The sequence below is a fragment of the Typopeltis vanoorti genome, chromosome 4, assembly GCF_054136105.1.
Source record: "Typopeltis vanoorti isolate ZY-2024b chromosome 4, IOZ_Tvanoo_1.0, whole genome shotgun sequence".
NCBI classification, from domain to species: Eukaryota; Metazoa; Arthropoda; class Arachnida; order Uropygi; family Thelyphonidae; genus Typopeltis; species Typopeltis vanoorti.
Window position 1 is genome coordinate 26,413,660 of NC_143552.1, and position 20,245 is coordinate 26,433,904.

The window sequence follows — 20,245 nt, forward strand, 5'->3', positions numbered from 1 at the left end:
AAGCAATTTACATTTCACTGAAATGTAAATTGCTTTACCACACTGAAAGCCAGTGAACAGTGAAATGTGAGCTACATCCTCAGCAGAATTAAAAATAGGCACCATCACTGGAAGAAGTACACTGATGGTGTCTACTTCCTTTGCCAGTTCCACTTCTTAAGTGGAATTGGCAAAAGAATTAAAGAAGTTTCACGTCACATAATTGGCAATACCAAGATAAAAAAAAAGACTAAAATATATGAAATGCTGCTAAATGATAATAACCATTAGATGTTATATTAATGTCAAGTAATAGTGATTAGAAAAAGAAAGGCATAGCTAAGATGAAAAGCCAAACGGCTATTTTTTCTGGCGAAGTTAATTAAATTAAGGGGATAAAAATCCTTTATTATTTTACAGCCAGTATGCGAAACTCTAAGATCGAAAACTACCATCTAAGAGTTTCATGCCGAAGAACTATCGGCGAATCCAAGCGTAAGTGACCACCTGGTAGTACAATACCAAGGCTACTCGAAGCAAAGGTGCAGCAAACTCCCTCGCTATCCTTGATATTTTCTCATAATGTAAAAACACACAGCTCCTAGGAGATGTAACACTGCTTTACATTATGAGGAGAGGTCACTACCCAGACCGGTTTCAACCTCTTTTGAGGTCTCATCAGTGAGTAGCTAGACCTGGATGATATCAAAGTTTTAAGTGAAAAGAACTGGCATTTGTATAGTGAAGGTATGTAAGTTCTTTTCACTTAAACTTTGATATTATCCAGTTCTAGCTACTCACTGATGAGACCTCAAAAAAGGTTGAAACCGGTCTGGGTAGTGACCTCTCCTCATAATGTAAAGCAGTATTACATCTCCTAGGAGCTGTGTGTTTTTACATTATGAGAAAATATCAAGGATAGTGAGGGAGCTTGCTCCACCTTTACTTCGAGTTGCCTTGGTGTTGTACTACAAGGTGGTCACTTACGCTTGGATTCACCGATAGTTCTTCGTCATGAAACTCTTAGATCGTAGTTTTCGATCTTAGAGTTTCACATACTGGCTGTAAAATAATAAGGGATTTTTATCCCCTTAATTTAATTGAAAGGTAAAGTTTTTGAATGCAGGCTTCAAGGAGAGTGATGTGGGCAAATTTCAAATAGGGATTTGAATGAAGAGACTTTTTTGTACATACATTTGCACAAAATGTTCTGGTAGGGAAAAAGGAGGAGAGGAATTTTTCAAATTATTAAAGACAGTACCTAACATAAAAGAAAATGCTGGTTCTTAATTGTAGATTTAAATAGCAGAGTAAGAAATGAATGATAGATATTATAGAAATGTCCAGAAAAATCTGGAGTAAAGAGCACGCTGCACTGATTTTCACAAGGTTAGAAGAATCCAAATTTCAGTGAACTCTAGAGGTTTATGAGGCAGTTCTGGAAAATATAACATTAGATCAAAAGTTCCTAGCAAGTATGTCAGCACCTGCCCTCTTAGAATACAAAGAAAAATGTAAAAAATGCTAAGCTTTGTTTAAAAGTGTAGAATTTGGTATCAACAGTGCTTTTCAGTTGGAAAGACCTGGATTTGAATCCTGTCCAAGACATGACATTTATCAGGGCTTTTCATCTGAAGGTGAGTAAGTTGCTTTCATACAGAGGAATGGAAGGATTTTTCTGCCTGGAAACTCAGGTTTGTTCTTCTAACTGGAAAACCAGCCAGAAGAACAAACATAATTTATAGACATAGTAGACAATGAAGATTGGATTAACTGCCCTTTCATAAGCAGGAAGCAGATTTCTGATAAACCTAGTTACTTGGTTGTGATAGGCTGTTGGACCTAACATGAAAGGGAAAATGGGATGTTTAAAAGTATTCTAATAAAAGTTGCGGCAAACTGGTTAGCCACAAACCAGTTTGCCGTGCAGGTAATGATTAGAGAGAAGAAATCTATTGACATTTGTCTTGATGAAAAGGAGGTTTTAGATGTTAGGAAAGACATTGAGGTTGGCTGTTTGAGAGGCCAGAGGTAAAAGGAATAAATGCGGAATGGGAGAAGTGGGTTCTAGAAATAAATGATGTTGAGCGTATGCTGTGGTTGTTTTAACAGGTCCAACAGAAAGTGGAGGAATGATTCCAGTTCACTGGAGCAGTCACCTTGAAAGTACCTGTACAACAGACACAAAGCTGAAACAGTGCCTCTGTGAGAGGTCATCCATGAGCCAAATTGTTCATCTCTGAATAGCATCAAGAATTTTTATGGAGGCTTTAGGATTACCACCTGTATTCTAAGGATGGACAGATTTGGAATTTGTATAGGGTTAGTAAATATGGGGTAAATAGCATCTTGAGCAGAAAACAATGCCTAGATTTTGAGAGTCTGAGAAAACTGTTGATGTGATGTGTTTATGCCAGAATAAACTGGAGATAAATATCAGCCCATGGACAGAAATCTCATCCTTCCTGGTGATTTGTGTATTACTAAGGTGCGGGAAGGTGATTTGTACCAGTAGAGCAAATTCCAGAATAAGTCCCAACTCAACATCAACAGAGTTCAAGATTGGCTGTCAATCTTGACAGCTAATCTTGAACTCTGTTGAAGATTGGCTGTCAATGTAAGAAGCATCAATGGAAAAGAAATGGAAAATTAAGCAGAAAATTGGATAAGTACCATGTAGACATAATAGGCATGATTGAAACAAAGAAAACAAAAAAAAAAAGAGATTTTTCTTAGCAACAAATACAAAATGTGATATTCAGGCATTAACAATCAAGGAAAAGAAGTAGTAGCTGTAGTATTCAACCCTAAATATGACAATAATCTTCTTGATTGGCAAGCAATATTAAGTTGAGTGATCTAGACAAATATCAGAATGGGAGACTGGACAAGGAGACTTATTTGTGCTTATGGTCTCACAGTAGGTTCTACCAAGGAAGAAATGGAGGAATTTTTTTGAGGCATTACAGAAGGCAGCTGACTCAATGAAAAAGGAAAGGTTGCTCCTTGTTGGAGATCTAAACAGCAGAGTAGGAAATGATTATCAAACATATAGAAATGTTTTGAGAAAATTTGTAGAAAAGCACGAAGCTAAAAATGCCTACTGGATTTCTGTTCAGGATATGGATTAGTTATAGTTAATACCATGTTCCAACATAAAAATGTGCACAAATTCACATGAAGAGAAGATGCAAGAATTAAGAAAAGTCTCATTGACTATATTACAGTTGATAGCGATGTTTTTCCACTGGATTTGGACACAAGTGTATACAGAGAATTTGAAATAGGAAGTGATCACTATTTTGTTTTGAGCACGATAAAACTCAATTCCCTATTGATAAGAAGAGTGTGTAAGATAGTTTTAAAATGAGTGAACTATAGACTAAAATACACAAACATCATTGAAGAAAAAAATGAAAGAGTTTGAGAACAGGAACCAAGCCTTGGAAATTCAGTGGCAAATCCTGAAGAAAACATTGATCGATTCAGCAAAGCATATGGTGAGGTTGTCTGTAAGGATAGAAAAATCAGAACTCCATTTTGGACTCAGTAAGTTAATAAAGCAGTGAAGGAAAAGAAGAAAGCATATCAAAAGTTCCTGTCGAATAAGTCAGCTTCTGCTCTTAGAGAATACATAGAAAAATGTAAGAAAGTGAAATACTGTGTAAAACTATCTAAACAAAAGTCATGGGAAGACTTTGGTAAGAACATACAAAATAAGTATCAGGAAAGTGGTAAAATATTCTGGAAGCTACTGAAAAAGCTTAGAAATGAAGGAAGGTATACCATAGGAATCAAAGATGACAAAGGAGACATGAAAACTGAAGATAAAGATATTCTAGATGTCTGGAGTAATTACTTTGAAAGACTGCTAAATGAAACAAGCTGAGTCAGCATGATGGTAGAAAACTCTGAAAAGGAATGCAGTCAGGAATACATATCCATACTTAAAGTAGAAAAAGTCATCAAAAACCTTAAATGTTGATAGGTAGCTGGAGTACATGAAATGCGACCAGAAATGCTGAAATATGGAGGTATAAAAGTATTACAGTGGCTGCATTGCCTAATTCAGATGGCCTGGTCAGAGAATCGAATTCTCGATGGTTGAAGTAGAGCTCTCATAGTAACATCTATGAAAAGGGAAATAGAACTGAATGTGAGAATTTCAGAGGTATTTCCTCACTGAGTGTTTTCATGATAAGATTTATTCAAGTGTACTTGAGCATGAAAAAGGCTAAGAAAAATTGTGGAAGGGAAAATTGGTGAAGAACACCCTGGATTCAGGCCAAATAGAGGTTATTAGTCAGATTTTCACTTTAACACGTTCATTGCCAAGCTGAAAATTGGAATTTCATGTGGTGGCCAAATTTTTTTTACTTGATAGTGACGGCAACGCGATAACGCGTGAGCGGCCGACAGGTGAGAACTCGCATCACGCGATATCGTGTGATTAACACTGAACGTGCTGAGCCAAATAGTTGAGAAATCTTGGGAATATAACAAGGATTTGTACTTAAGTTTTGTTGATCTGGTAAAAGTATATGACAAGGTGTCAAGAGGAGAGCTCTTCAAAATACTACAGTTATATGGTGTAAATGAAGCATTATATCAATACATTGTTTCTATTCAAGCAATACATTGTTTCTATTTAAGCTTAAGTGCGCAGTTAGAATTGAAGGAGGTACAGGAGGATGCTTTGAGGTAAAATCAGGTGTACAACAAGGGTGAACATTATCTTTGCTGTTATTTATTATCTATATGGTTCACATTATGAAGGAAAGTGGTATTAAATCTGATATCAAAATTGGAAATGTTAATCTTAGGTCTCTTTACTTTATGCAGATGACGATATAGTTCTAAATAAATCAAGTTCAAGTCTGCAAGATTCCCTGACTAAATTGAATAACTGTTGTTATAAATTTGGTATGAAAATCAGCAGTATAAAGATGGTGAAAATAGGGAGAAACATTGAAAACATCAACTGTGTCCTGAATGGTGAACCTATAGAATAAGGAAAACATTTCAGCTATTTATCACAAATTTTAGTGAAGATTGTAAATTAAATATGGAAATAGACAACAGAATTAGTAAATCTGGTGTGTGGGAAGTCAGCTAAATAAATTTATGTGGAATAAGAAAAAAATTAGTCAAAACACTAAATTAGCATTATAAAAGACAGCATTCGAACCAATTTTAACTTATGGATCTGAGAGCTGGATTGGAAATAAAATTCTTGATCAAAGACTAGAAACCACATGTACGAGAGTCCTGATAAAGATTAGGGAACTGAATGGGTGGCATCAATGGCATTATCACATTAAAAATGAGGAGATATTAGGAAAGAACTTGCCATTATTGACATTCAGGAATATGTGTTAGTAGAGCTAATCTCAAGTGGTATGGTCACTTAAACAGAATGGGAGAGGAAAGATTAGCAAAACAAGTGTTCTTTGCCAGGTTGGCAGGAAAAAGACCCAGAAGAAGAAGATGTAGATGGACGGATACAATAAAAAGGGCCTTAAAAGACAGAAAAATAAGATCTGATAATATTGGAATAACAGATTGATAGATAACAGAGTAATTTGGAGGGAAATTCTTGATCAGAAATAATGGTGTAACTTTTTCAAGTAGTACTATCATAATTATGCTATGTACCCCCCCCCCCCCCCCCCCAAGAGTACATATCATGAATTTGATGATGATGAGGAAAGGTTAGCTGAGATCCCTTTTGCAAGACAAAAGGTAGGACTGCATTTTGCTGGCATTGAAGGTGTGACCAGATTGTCCTTTCCCCATTAAAGGATGGTATGGAGATCAATGTTTAAGGCCATGGATGAAAATGATCTTGAAGCTTGTGATTTCTGAGCACAACCTGATGTCAATTGAGTAGGATGAATGGAGATACCTTTGCTGACAAAGATATGGATAAAATTAGTTGTTGTTGAGAGCATGTCATTTGTGTATAGGAGAAAGGGGGTAGGTGAATGAATGGAGTCCTGATGTGCTCCTGCATTAGTGATAAAGCTCAAAGAGATGGTGTCAGCTGCCATAATGTATAGTGAACAACCAGAGGGAATGATGGCTGTTCAGTTACGGAGGGTGGCAGGTATATCATTGAAGACAATCTGCTAAACAGGCCTCAATGCTGGACATGATCATAAACCCTGGAAATATCAAGGGCAGCAGTGTGCACGTTTCTCTGAAACTTTCCATGGCATGTGTCCAGCGGTGGATGATTTAGGCTTAGAGATCAGATGGATCTAGATTTGCAGAATCCATACTGGTGGTCACTGATTAACTGGTGGGTCTCTAGGCAGGGGAGACATTGACTGTTAATAACTTTCTTAATTAATTTGGAGAGGATTGAGGTGGTGGTGATTAGATGGGAGTTGGATGGCAGGTTTTTTCCTACCTTTTTTTTTTTTTTTTTAATTGGCTGGATATTTGTTTGCTTGCAGGTATTGGGATAAGTGCTAACTGTGTATAGAAGATGGAAGAGATGATAGAGGACAGATGTTAGCTCAGGAGCACAGTATTTGAGTACAACTGGTACTGTTCTGACCAGAAGATTTTTTAATGTCCAAGTTATTTAGTAGTCTTCTTATGTCTTTTTGCTGAAAAACCACTTTCTGCTATTGGTCTTTATAAAGTTGGATTCGCATTGGCTGATGGAGCAAGGTTAGGTTATGGATCTGAGTATTGAGTTGGAATTTTTTTTTTTTTTTTTATGTTAAGCCCATACACAGGAGGTTGGTTGGTATAGTACTGTGTATGGGTAGTTGGTTGGGAAAGGAGGTATTTGTTTACATTTAATTTGAATGACTAAATTGTATTCCTTGGGAAACACAGCAGGTGGGAGACTGTTCCACAGTGCAGCAGTTGCAAGGATGAAGGAAGAGGAAAAGACACTTGTTCTGTTTGTTTCTAGATGTACTGTGAAGGGATGTTGTGCAGCAGCTGCACATGTTCCAATGAGCTTTGTACTGAGCGTAGGAATTATTGATGTTATTTCGAATGAGCATTTCCCATGGAAATATTTGTAGAATATACATACTGCAGAGACCATACATCTGTGTGAAAGTGTGGGGAGAGAGTTGGTAAAGGATGGATCATTGATAAGTCTAATTGCTCTCCTCTGTATTGAGTCGAGCATTTTGAGAGAGCTTTTGAAGAAAGAAATGAAAAGAGAGAAATGAAACAAAGACTAGATCAAGGACTTTGGATATGACTGTTTTGAGGAAAAGTATCAATAGATGGCATCAGCTGCAGGATTATATTAAAAACAAAGATATTACAAAGTGCATCTGAAATGGTCACTTTACAGAATAAGAAAAGAAAACTTTGAAAAACAGGTGTTGGATGACAGAAAAGACCCAGAGTGAGGTCAGCTGGACAGATTGATGTAGTTAGTACCTTAGAAGACTGAAGTATGCAATCTGATAATATTGGTGGCTTGATAAATGACAGATTAATTTGAAAGAAAATTGTTGATAGGAAGTAGCAATGCAAGCTTAATTATGCAGTACTATCATAGTATCCTCAGAGTATTCCTTAAGAGTATCATAGTTGTTATGTACCATTGAGTCGTTTTTGACTCCTGGTGGTTCTATGAACATACACTCTCTATTCAGATCTGTCCCTGGCCGTATCTTTCAGAATTTCCAGGCACATTCCAGTTGCTTCTTTAACTCCATCCACCCACCTAATTCTTGGTCTTCCTCTTCTCCTGCTTCCATCAACTTTTGCAAGCATTATCATCATCTTCTCCAGAATGTCATTTGCTCACATAATATGTCCAAAGTATGACAAGAGGGTGCTCGTGAGTCAAGCATGGCGGACGTGTGTAAGTAGATCTCCGGATTGAGATAAGTTATTCTTGGAATAATTAAATATATATGAGTATTTGTTTGAATAAGAGCTGCAATAAAAGTTGTGAGCTACCATTATTATTAGTGTGGGGGATTTTGTTTTGCCTAAACTTAATTATGAATTCGTTATTATTAGACATTAGAGTAGTAACTGGCAGAGGAAACATGGCGGCAGCTTTGTCATTCCATGACTTTAACTTAGACTTCAGTCATTTCGTTAAGTGTGAGGCATGCTATATGTATTCTTTCGATTACATAAATGATTTGTGAATGTCTAGCACAGATGGAAGGAGGGTGTGTGCGAAGTATGACCTGAACGAGGAATTGATGAATGAGAATATGAAATTGATGACAGAAAGTGTTAGTAGCGAGAATGTCGCGGGGAAAATGAGTGCACGTTCGAAAGAGAAGGATGGTGTGAAAGAGAGGCGAAAAAATTTAAAAAATCAGAAAAAAAGAAAATGAGTGATCTGAAAACCATAACGGATCTTAAACAGGACAAAAGTGAGGTGAGAGTGGTGGAAGGAAATGAAATTGAGAGAACTAATGAAACCGGAAATGGCGTGATGCAGGAATCGAAAGTGGAAAAAATCGAAAGAATGAATGAATGATAGCAAAAGTTGGACCGAAAGTATGGAAACACAGAAGAACGAATGAGAGTGAAAGTGAGAAGAGGGGGTCGAGAGTTAGAAAATTAGAAAGATTGAATGATAGAGAGAATGTGATGCGAGATTTGGAAGTTGAATTGGATTGGATGAGGCAAGAGATGAAATGGATGTAGAATGAAATTAAGAAAATTCGGGTAAAAACTATTAAAACAAATCATGATGGCATGAAAGAACGAAAGATGAGTGAGTTGCATTGTATGGCGACTCCATTATTAAAGGTGTGCTGGATGATAGGATGCACAAGGTATGTTTTTCAGGTGGTAAAATGAATAGAGTGATTGAGGCATTGGATGTGAAGAGGGAGCGAGCAAAGGAGTTGATGGTTTTAATAGGTACGAATGATTTGACAGAGGACAAAGAGCACGTCAGAATGGATATCAGGAGGCTTCTTAGAAGGATAAAAGAGAATAGTGTGACAGAAAGGGTAGGCAGCATGTTGCCAAGGTATAACTGTGGTGAGATGAGGCGGAGAGCAAGGATTATGAATGATATGCTGGCTGAAATTTGTGAGGAGACGGGAGTACAATTTGTTAATGTGTGGAATGAGTTTGAAGGACGAAGTGAACTGTATAGGAGTGATGGACTGCATTTGAGTGGTTATGGTGTGAGTCGCTTGGAGAGACTGCTGCTGGAAGGTAGAGAAGTGAGTAGAGAGAATGAATCAGATCAAGCAGGAAGTGATGTGGAAAAGCAGGAGAGATTGAAGAGGTGGTTATGAATGGGGAAGTGAGTGGTATGAGTATAGAAAATGAGAGAATGGGTGTGCAAGAGGAGCATGGAAACGGGGAGGCTCAGGGTGGACAGGGGTACACAGCATGAGAAAGATGAATGCTCCAAGAGGAGGTGAGAGCATGTGTAGACAGGAAAGGAATGTGATGACCTGGGATCAAGAGGAAACAGTTGGAATTGAAAACGGTTCTAAAATGAAGAAGCAGAAAGGGAAATGACCCCAGTCGAGCATGGAGAGATCACATCAAGTGAGTGGTATCAGTGGAACTAGCTGTAGACCCAGAAATGAGCTGTTACAAATGCTAGAAGTATAAGAAACAAGGCAGATGAAATGGTTGCACTAATTGCTTCTGTTCACCCAAAGATTGTCGGAATAAGTGGGACATGGTTGGAAGAGGACATCATCCTGACAGGAATAGAGATGGAAGGGTATGATGTGTTTTGTGAGGATAGAAGGGGTAAAAAGGGAGGGGGGGGAGTGCTGTTGATGATAGAGAAAGAGTTATATCCATACAAAGTAGAGATGCAAGAGGGAAATAGTGCCAATGGTTTTGAGGCAGTGTGGTGTGAGATAGAGGTGAATGGAATCAAATACTTGGTTGGATGTTGTTGTAGACCAGGTAATGCGGATGGTGGTGATAATGAAATGTATAATCAAATTATCCAAGCAAATAAGAAAAAGGTTATCATTATGGGCGATTTTAATTATGGCAATATAGACTTGAATGATCAGATAGCAACTGGAAGTAAAGAAAATGAGTTTCATTAGTTTTTGAGGGATAACTACCTCAGACAGTATGTAACAGAAGGCACACGAGGATTGAGGGTCTTGGATTTGGTTATCTCATCAGAGGATGTAATTATAAATGCGGTGTCAAATCATCCACCAATTGGTGAGAGTGATCATGAGGTGATTACCTGGGTGGTTGCCAACAGTGTGAGGACCTCATGGAACTACAAGGGGGGGGGGATTATGAAGAGCTCAGGAGACAGTAGCATGGAATGAGGAGATAGCTGGAAAAGAGATCAATGCAGCTTGGGGGATTTTCGAAAACTATCTAGTAGTTGCAATGTCTAAATGTATTCCAAGGGCGAGAAGGTTAAATAAGGTAGGTGTGAGATGGATGAATAAGGAGATTAGCATGCAATACAAAGAAAAAGGGCTTATGGAGGCAGCATAAGAAAAGTGGAAATAACCAATTCCATGAGGTCTACAAAGACCAGGCAAGGAGGGTGACTTGGTTGGTGAGGGTAGCTAAAGAGAAGTATGAACAGCAATTAGCTAATGAAGCCAAAAAGAATCCAAAGGAGTTCTTTCGATATGTAGCCAGCAAAAGAAAGAATGATTATGGAAGAATGACATCGATTGGAGAAAATGGTATAAAGACAACTGTTGCAGAAGGTGTGGTGGAGATACTTAATGAGCAGTTCATAAAGGTCTTTCAATCTTGTGAATGTGACTTCATGGCAAAATTGAGAGCAGTTGATGATAGGGAGGAGAGACTGACTGTAAGTGAGCAAGAGGTGTATGGGGAATTGAGTAAACTAGATGTTAATAATGCTGTGGGACTTGATAATATATCAACATGTATTCTGAAGGAATGTGCCAGGGAGTTGACACCTGTTTTGACATATTTTTTTAGTACGAGTCTTGCACTTGGTCAAGTTCCTAAGGAGTGGAAGGAGGGCAAGATTGTGCCACTTCATAAAGGAGGTGATCGAACTCAAGCATCAAACTATAGGCCTATCTGTGTGTGTCAGGTGTTGTTGTTAAGTTGTTGGAGATGCTTGTGAGAACTAGGATCCAGAGTTGGGTTGACAACAATGGTATTATCTTTGATGGACAGCATGGATTTACTAAAGGGAGGTCATGTTTTAGCAATCTACTTACTTATTAGTAATGTGACTGCTTCCTTGGACAGAGGAGGATACACAGTAATATACTTGGATTTCGCAAAGGCTTTTTGATAGAGTACCTTATGATAAGTTGACAGTCAAACTAGAGCAGATGGGGTTGGATATTAGATTAGTGCATTGGATTGAAGACTGGCTATCTGATAGGTTCAACAAGTTGTGTATGGCCAGGAAAAGGAAAGTCACTAGTGGAGTGCCTCAGGGGGTCTGTTTTAGGGCCATTACTGTTTAACTTGTATATTAATGATATTGGTGAAGATTTGGGTGGAGATATTCAGTTGTTTGCAGATGATGCAAAGTTGGGACAAACCATGAAGAGTAGTGAAGATGTTGTGGCCTTACAAGAAGACTTGAATAAATTGAGTGATTGGGCACGGAAATGGGGATGTGAGTTCAATGTTGCAAAATGTGAGGTTTTAAAATTTGGAAAACAAAGATGGGATGCAGAATTTATGCTTGGTAAGGATATATTGTTGGAGATGGAGGAAATAAGAGATCTGGGGGTGATAGTGGATAAGGATTTAAAATTTGGGGGGGACAACCAAAATTGTGAAGACAACACAAAGGCTTTTAGGAATGATGTGGAGGAAAACTTCTGAAAAGCTTCTGAAAACCAGGTGGCCAGATTTGGCCACCTGGTTTTCAGAAGGATGAAGAGATGTTGGAAAGGGTCCGACGGCAACTGACTAAGGTAGTTTCTAACCTCTGGAATGTCAAGTATGAGGAAAGATTGAGAAAATGTAATTTGCAGAGTCTGATGGACAGGAGGAAGAGGGAAGATATGATAGAGACCTACAAGTTGGTAGGGGGTTGTTATAGGATCAGTGCTGGGGAAGTTCTACATAAAATAGTGGGAGATAGGGGGAGAACCAGCGGTCATCCCTGGAAATTGTGTAAAGAGGGTGTGAGTAGGGGAGTGAGAGGCAAGTTTTTTTTTGTGCAGAGTTGGAAATGATCGGAATGCCTTGCCTGAGAGTGTGGTGTCTGCAAGAAGTTTGAGTGTGTTTAAGACACGGTATAATGAGTTGTGTGTGCGATAAAAAGACCTCCCAGATGAGTTTTTCGACTCCTTGAGGTCTTGGGGTAATAATAATAATTATTTTTGCTTGATGATCATAGCTTCGAGGGAGCAGTCTGGCTTTATTTTGTCTATCTCTGCTTTATTGGTTTGCCTTGCAGTCCATGGTATCATAGTATCCCTTGATATATCAGAAACTGATTATGTTTTCAATTATGTCCTTTTCTTCTTATTAGTCTAAATTATCAAGGCATAAAAAGGAAGCTGCATAAATCAGTAGCTTTGGTAAAGTCGTTCTTTTTATTTAGATGTAATTGGAGGACTAACAAATATAGTGGTTACTGAAGGTGATTTTCCTGCATTTTGAAAACTTCAAATTGCATTGTCTGTCTTGGCACAAAGGTATCAAGAAAAAGAAAGTAACTGTCCTTTTCATTTTCATTTGTAAATTGCACAATGAGTGAATCCAGTTATATTTCTAAGAAAGTTGTTCACTTTCTGACTGGGTAGAAAGCCAGATCAAAATTATATCCACATATTGATAACCAACAGATGGTTCAGATGTGACATTCAAGAAAATGATTTTTAAATCTCTCAATACAGGTAGAGATTAACCTCTCTACTGGCCGAGGTGGATGAAATAGTGAGACCAAATTACACTTCTTATCCATGCTATTCAACATGTGTTACAGAATCATATCCAGATTTAGCTGGACATCTATAGACGTCATGGACGGTTGGAAGGTTAAAAACCATTTGCTTGCCCATATCATATCTAAACTTTTTTTTTTTTTTTTTTAATTTTATACAAATTAAATCTTTAAAAAAATGTATAAGAGAAAGGTCTCGGATCCAAGACTTCTGTTTCACTTAATCTGTGAATGTGTCCTGTTTTTTGTAATTCTGAAGTTTTGTATGAAATGCAAATTGCATATTTGTTTTCTTTCATTGTTACACAGTGACTGGCATTCATTATATAAAAAATTATGAAGACACTACGTTGTTGAAGTAATTACTCATCATCAAATTCCTGATATTAATTTGTTATCTGTCAAGTCTCCAATATTATTTGATCTCATATTTCAGTCTTCTAAGGGTACTTCTTACAGTTAGATCTTGGTCCTCCCCTTGAGTCTTTTTCCTGCCATGTTGGCAAAAAAATACTTATTTTGCTAAACTTTCCTCTCCCATTTCTGTTTAAGTGACCATACTACCTGAGATTAGCTCTGCTAACACATTCTTGAATGCTCACGGTATCAGGTTCCTTCCTAATTTCTTCATTTTTAATATGCTTCTACTGTTGAAGCCATCTGTTCACTTCTCTAATCTTTTACAGGACTCTCATATCTGTGAGTCCAGTCTTTGATCAAGTGTTTTATTTCTAACTCAACTCCGAAATCCATATAACTTAAAACTAGTTTCAAGAGTCTTGTATGCAGCCAATTGAGTGTTTTGCTAATTTTGCTCGTATTCCATATTTAATTTGCCATCATCACAAAAAATATGCCTGAAATACACAGTTTTTAGTGAAGTAATTAATTTAAATTTAAATTACACAACTCCTTTGACTTTTAATATCATCAGGTATATATAAACACACACATGATGTGCAGGAAAAAAAAACAGCTACATTAAAATTCATTGCAATATGTTATTATTATTATATAATGATATCTCCATGGAGTCTAGAGACCTGCCATGATAGACCTACACTAACATTTACTACACGACAGACACTGGAAGATACCTTCATTATACTTCTAACCATCACAAGACACACAAACTAAGCATTATCCATATGTTGAAAAATAGAGCACGTAAGTTTATATCAGAAGAGGAGGATACACAGACTGAAATCTCACTGATAGCCAAAACATTATCACAAAATGGATACCCTCCAAACATCATCAAAAAATATCTATATGGTGACAACCCCAGACAAGAAGAATCAAACTCCCAGCACATTTCTACTGTAGTGATTCCCTTCATCAAGTCAATTTCTTATCAAATAGCCAGAATACTAAAAGCCCACAACATCAGAGTGATCTTCAAACCAACCACCAGCATCAAACATTTTTTAGGATCACCAAAAGACAAGGTGCCATTCTACAAATATCCAGGAGTATATTACATTCCTTGCTCCTGTGGTCTCACCTACATCGGACAAACTTCACGGAGTTTGGAGATCAGACAGAGAGAGCACGTTGGTGATGTAAACCACAACAGAAGTATTTCTTCTGGCTTAGCACATCATTTCTGTACGTCTAACCACACGATAGAGTGGCAAAATAGCTCCATGCCATATTTAGATGACGATTATATACATCGTTTATTCAAGGAAGCCGCAGTAGTGTTAAAAACTGGTGGAAACCTCAACAGAAACCAGGGTACTATTCTTAACAGTTCGTGGAAAAACCTCATTCTCTCTCTAAATCTATCTGAACTACAGCTAGCTAGTAATCACATTATGCGTTTACAACAAACACGCATGCGTGATAATGATTAAGAACAATAAGTCCACTCAGTCTCTGTCACACAAATGTTTAATCTTAGCTACAAGAGTGTTTACAACGTTTTTAATGTTCCTTTCAATTTGCATTAACTAGTTTTTTTATACTTTTCCGTCAACGCCTTGAAAAAGCTAGACAGTTTGCTAGCGAAACTGGTAGGCAAAGAATGTTAAAATATTTGTATATGGTCAGTATTAAACAATAAGTTTTTTATGCTTAACTTTCAAACGACCAAATATGTTTAATTTGAACAACCTTAATAGAAATCAAGGAGTAATATTAAAGGATATTTGGAAAAATCTTATTAGCTCATTAAGTTTAGCGGAACTACAATATGCCAAAAACTATGTAACGCATATTTATAATAATGACTGCAGTGTCTCGCTTCACGCATGCCATATCTCGCGGTGCCTTCCAATTTTTATTGTCTAACCGTTGTTGTCCGTTACTGTATTCCTTTAGTTTTTTTTTTGCGTTTATTAGTTTTTTTCACCATTTAGTCTTGACAAAGCTAGTCAGTTTTGCTAGTAAAACTAGTTGACGATTTTGTACATATATGTATTAAACCAATGGTCTTATAATCCAAATATCTGTTTTGTGTTAATTATAGTTAATAGAGACCAAATATAACTTCCAACATGAACAGTCTAAATGGATACATGAAACATAAGTACGGTGCTTAGTAAAAAAGAAATGCAAGAAAGCGAGATTACTGAACCATCTGACCTTCCTAAAAAGGTGTAGGCATTATTCTATCATCCTCAAGTTCCTTGCAGTCAAAGGACATATTCGGTCAAAACAAGCGAAACGGATCTATCAAAAAACTTCTATAGCCCTTCTTAGAGAAAGGATCCAGCATATCAGGTACGAATTAAACGTAATTGACCTTCATTGCCAGAACAATTTTGATGATATTTCCAACAGTATAGACTACTCAACTTAGAATATTATTGGCCACATGATACAAACTAGTTACAATCGAACATTTCAGTCTAGCAAAGTTTCTCAAATAAAAAAATTTGAACTTTATAAGAAAAAATACAATTTTAGTTCCAGTCTCCCAGATGAAAAAGTGATTTTCAACCTATCAGGTTACAGTCTTTCTAATCAAGAATCCAAAATTCTTAAAAAGAGTTTTAACTTTTCCATTACTGCTAGCCACATCCCAAAAATGTACTTCATATGTGGTATTGAGAAAGGTCTTTATCCACTCCCGGAGACAATAGCTAATGATATAAGATTACAAAGTACAATCATCCTTTTGGCAGCTAAACCACTAAAACAAAATACTACTCCTTCAGATAAAAAGGCAATTTGGAACTTAAGAAGAAAAAGTATTTATTAGTTTTTTTCACCGTTTAGTCTTGACAAAGCTGGTCAGTTTTGCTAGCGAAACTAGTCAACAGTTTTGTACATATATGTATATATGTATTAAATTAAGGCGGTGCTTAAGGGTCAAAGCTGTATAACTGAGAGGAGACCTCCACATAGCCTTTAAAGGGATGCGGAGAACCAACCAGGGCTTCTGACCTAATGTTCAATCCTCACCTTCTCATGGTGCACCATGTTGGGTATCTACTTGGATACCAAACAAACGAGGATGGGATCGCAATTTGGGATTTAGCCGACCAAATTGTATTCTTACTGGTTAAATCAAAATACAAAATGATGGTACAACATGACAAAATTTCATGCCTGCTGGGGCATCACTCGGTTAAACAAGGCTCCCATTGTTTTCGCCAGGGAACCAGAGCGAACAGCGAAAAGTCAGCTACTGGAATAAATCTGAAAACACACCCCAACTCAACATCACCAGAGTTAAAGATCGGTACTATCAACATAAGACGCCTGAATGGCAAAGAAATGGAGCTAGCTGAGGAATTAGATAAGTACCAGATCGACATAATAGGGGTGATTGAAACAAAAAAGACAAAAACTGGTGAGATCTTTCTGAGCAATAAATACAAAATGTTATATTCAGGCATTGACAATCAAGGAGAAGAAGGAATAGCCATAGTATTCAACACAAAATAAGAGGCTAATCTTCTTGAATGGCAGGCAGTCTCATGTAGAGTGATGTGGGCTAATATCAGAATGGGGAATTGGACAATGAGACTTATTTGTGCCTATGGTCCCACACATCTGTTTTGTGTTAATTATAGTTAATAAAGACCAAATATAACTTCCAACCGGATTAAACTAAATTTATTATAGTCTAACCAAGTGCAAAAAAACCTCCAACATCTTTCTCTAAATCCAGAGTAATTTAATAATAAGGTGAGACACTTTTGGGCAACTGGTATAGGTTAAGATGACTTCTCCATTGCTTCCACCTTGATATCATCACCTCTGGGTCTGGCTCCCACTGATGAGACCTCAATAAAGGTCGAAACTGGTCTGGGTAGTTGCCTTTCCCTTAATGCATAGCATTATACTTGTCCGCAAGGAGATGTGCTTTGCATTATGGGAGATACTAAGACGAGGAGTAATGAGAGTTTGGTCCATCTTTACCACAAGTTGCCTCAGTCCTGAAGATACTTCAGGCACAAACTTTGTTTGCTTACACTTGGATAAAGGATTAAACTAAATTTATTATAAACTGCTAACTACTTGCACATAGTAGATTTTTCTCTGTCTGGAGTACCTTGTTCAACAGTCTTATTTCTGCCAGATGGCACATTTTATTAGTTTAGCCTTAAAAAAAAATCCAGTATTAACACTGACCCTCATGGACATGTGTTTTACATTGCATATGTCTTGAATAAGAATAATTTCAGCAACAAATTTTGAAAATTTTCAACATTGAATTTCTTTTCCTGAATTCACTCAGATTAAAAATTATTTCCATTAAAAATATGTATTTACCTTGATTACCTTGATGGAACCATGTTTCACTGAGGATTTCTCCATGAGTGCAGGTCACAAAGATGCCTCCAACGATCTTGAGCCTCTCTCTCTCTTCCATTATATCCATAGATTTCAATAGTGGATCTTCCCATCTTGTAGGTGGTCTTCTTGGTTTTCTCTTTATTCTTGGTTGCCAGTTGAGTATTCTATATGTCCATCTGTTATCCTTGAGTCTGGCTATGTGTCCTGCCCATCTCATCTTGCTTTCATATACTGCAGTTACCACATATTTTATGCCTGATCTCTTTCTTAGTTCCATTTTGCTGATGTTACAAATCCTATGTTCTAATGCACGCTGAGTTATTCTGAGAGTCTCTTCTTCTTTCGGTATAAATAAATGTTTGTTCTATACTTCTAAAATTAATATAACAAATTAAAAAGAAATCATAGATTTTAAATAAATAATTTGCTTTTTTTTTCTGCTCTCTGCTAATTAGAGCTAAATAAACACAAAGTTTTAGCACTTATTTTCTGTAATTCTAAGTATTTTAAATGATTTAGAAGAAATAATTTGCTTTTGAATAAAAAGCGAGTTTGCCTCTCTTTCTCTCTCTCTTCCTAGCTGGACTAGAATATCAACAGAACACATTTTAAGAGGTGCTCCTCCTCCACCTACACGACGTTATGGTCACACGATGGTAGCATTTGATCGTCATTTATATGTGTTTGGAGGAGCTGCTGATAGCACTTTACCAAATGATCTTCACTGGTAAGAAAATGTATGCTATATAAATTATGTTCAATGAATGATTCTTAAGAAGGTTTCTTCAGCTTTCAGTTTTACTTATTATGTAGCAAATTCACTCTCATAATTTGACTTAATTTACCATAAATATTAGCATATTTTCACTACACGCATTTCATTGAAAATATGCTTATATGCTTATTGGTGCACAATCAGTAAATCATTATGAATTTCTATCATTCCATGTGTGTTTAAAAGTTTAGTCTGTATGTGAATATAGGGAGTGTAAATGATTTCAAATTTCAATACGATAGACATGCTACTTGTTGAGTTGGCCTCCCACAATGAGTCTACTGATTTCATGGAGGTTACTAATATTTTAGTAATCTCCATGAAAGAGGTTACTGAATAATAATATTCAGTAGAATTTTAAATGTTACATCCAAAGAAATCGAGTTCTGAAAAATCAGTTTAAATTCAAATTTAAATTTAACTAAAAATTAACAAAATACAGTATCTAAGTAAACTTGTTTAAAAGGAAAAGGAGTCAATCTGTCATTTAAATTATTCTTTAGTTGAAATGCGCTTGTCATTATTAAAACAGTGCAACTGTCCTAGTATTTGGAATTGCATAGTTTTCTTCTTTGACATTTGGTTCCCTTTGCAAGAGATCTGATATTCTTAATCATCATTTCTGTTATATCATGAATGAAAAAAATAAAAATAAAATAAATTGTTCTTCACAAATGGACAGTTGATTTCTTGTATAAAATTGAATTAGTGTTGATAATACTTTTCGTTATCAACAGTTGAAATGATGACTAACATGGCATAGCAATCATTTTTTGATTCTACATCTGGAACCTGGGCATTTCATGTCACTTTTAATATCTGGAAATTTTGTCTGATTTTTTTTTTTACTTGATCTTCCACACTTCTTGATAGATCAAGAAGAAGCGTTGATCACTTGATCTTCCACACTTCTGCTTTCCTGAACTTTGCTTTAGTTCAGCATGATAACACTGATCACAAATCACAATATTCTAGAGGATTGCAATCCCCAATACATTTTTTTATTTTTCTAGTCTTTGAGCCTAATGGGAGAGAGAGGGGGTGACAAAGATATTATCCTTAACATTGCCAAGATGGGTTGCTAGTTGACCAGGAAGCCTCCTAGCAGATAATCTTTTTTGCGAGGTGTACCTAGAGGGAGTGTCTATTAAATTATTTAAGGAATTTACAACATGTACTGGAATATTAATTAAAAGAAAGGCAGGACAGCAAATGTCAGGATTTCAGAACATAAAGACTACATCTGGTTTCACCAGTACAGCCACTCTGGGCTTGTAGACCATGCTCTAGATAGATACCCGTCGCAGAATACGTTGGAAGAAAGCCATGTTAATACACTGCAGCAAGTTTAAATATGAAAGATTATTCATAGAATCAGCCTTAGCTCTAAAAAACTTTGCAAACCTCAACAAATTTGGGTGCATGAGACTGCCCCAAATTTGAGAAGCTTGCTTCACGAGAACATCAGCCCAACAGACAGCCCACTAGGGGTCACCATTATGACTCTAGGAACAACAGCAGTTCTCTCTTCTGCCTCATTTGTGTTTTGTAGTGCCTGCGTGCACATGTCATAGTTGTATGTTCCCATTAAAGATGGCAATGTGACATTGCAGAAATAGAGGAAGTATTTATTAAAGTTTCTTTTAATTAATATTCCAGTATACATTGTAAATTCCTTACATAATTTAATAGTCATGTTACCAATGTATAAGCCTTTCTACAAGAATTAGAGGGAGTGTATTTAGTGGTAATGTATGGTCGGTAATGTATGGTCACTGCCAAGGCATGATTTGCAGAGAAGTTGGTTGTAATTCTCTATATGTATTTAGTAAATAATCCATTGAAGTACATTTTATATATTCTTTCCAATTTCATCTCACCATAGACAACAACCA

The 20,245-nt window shown here is 36.7% G+C and overlaps 1 protein-coding gene across 3 annotated transcripts in view; it reads left to right on the plus strand.

Annotated features, from left to right (window-relative positions):
• The window catches only part of Lztr1 (Leucine zipper like transcription regulator 1), a 510,326-nt gene that overhangs the window by 172,642 nt on the left and 317,439 nt on the right, over nucleotides 1-20,245 (plus strand). For all 3 annotated transcript variants that reach the window (XR_016548176.1, XM_090391043.1, XM_090391044.1), the window contains exon 9: nucleotides 18,156-18,302. Coding sequence is in view for 2 of the 3 variants with exons in the window: in XM_090391043.1 (XP_090247169.1) it covers nucleotides 18,156-18,302 (147 nt within the window). In the remaining variant the exon portion in view is untranslated. The remainder of the gene's footprint in view (nucleotides 1-18,155; nucleotides 18,303-20,245) is intronic.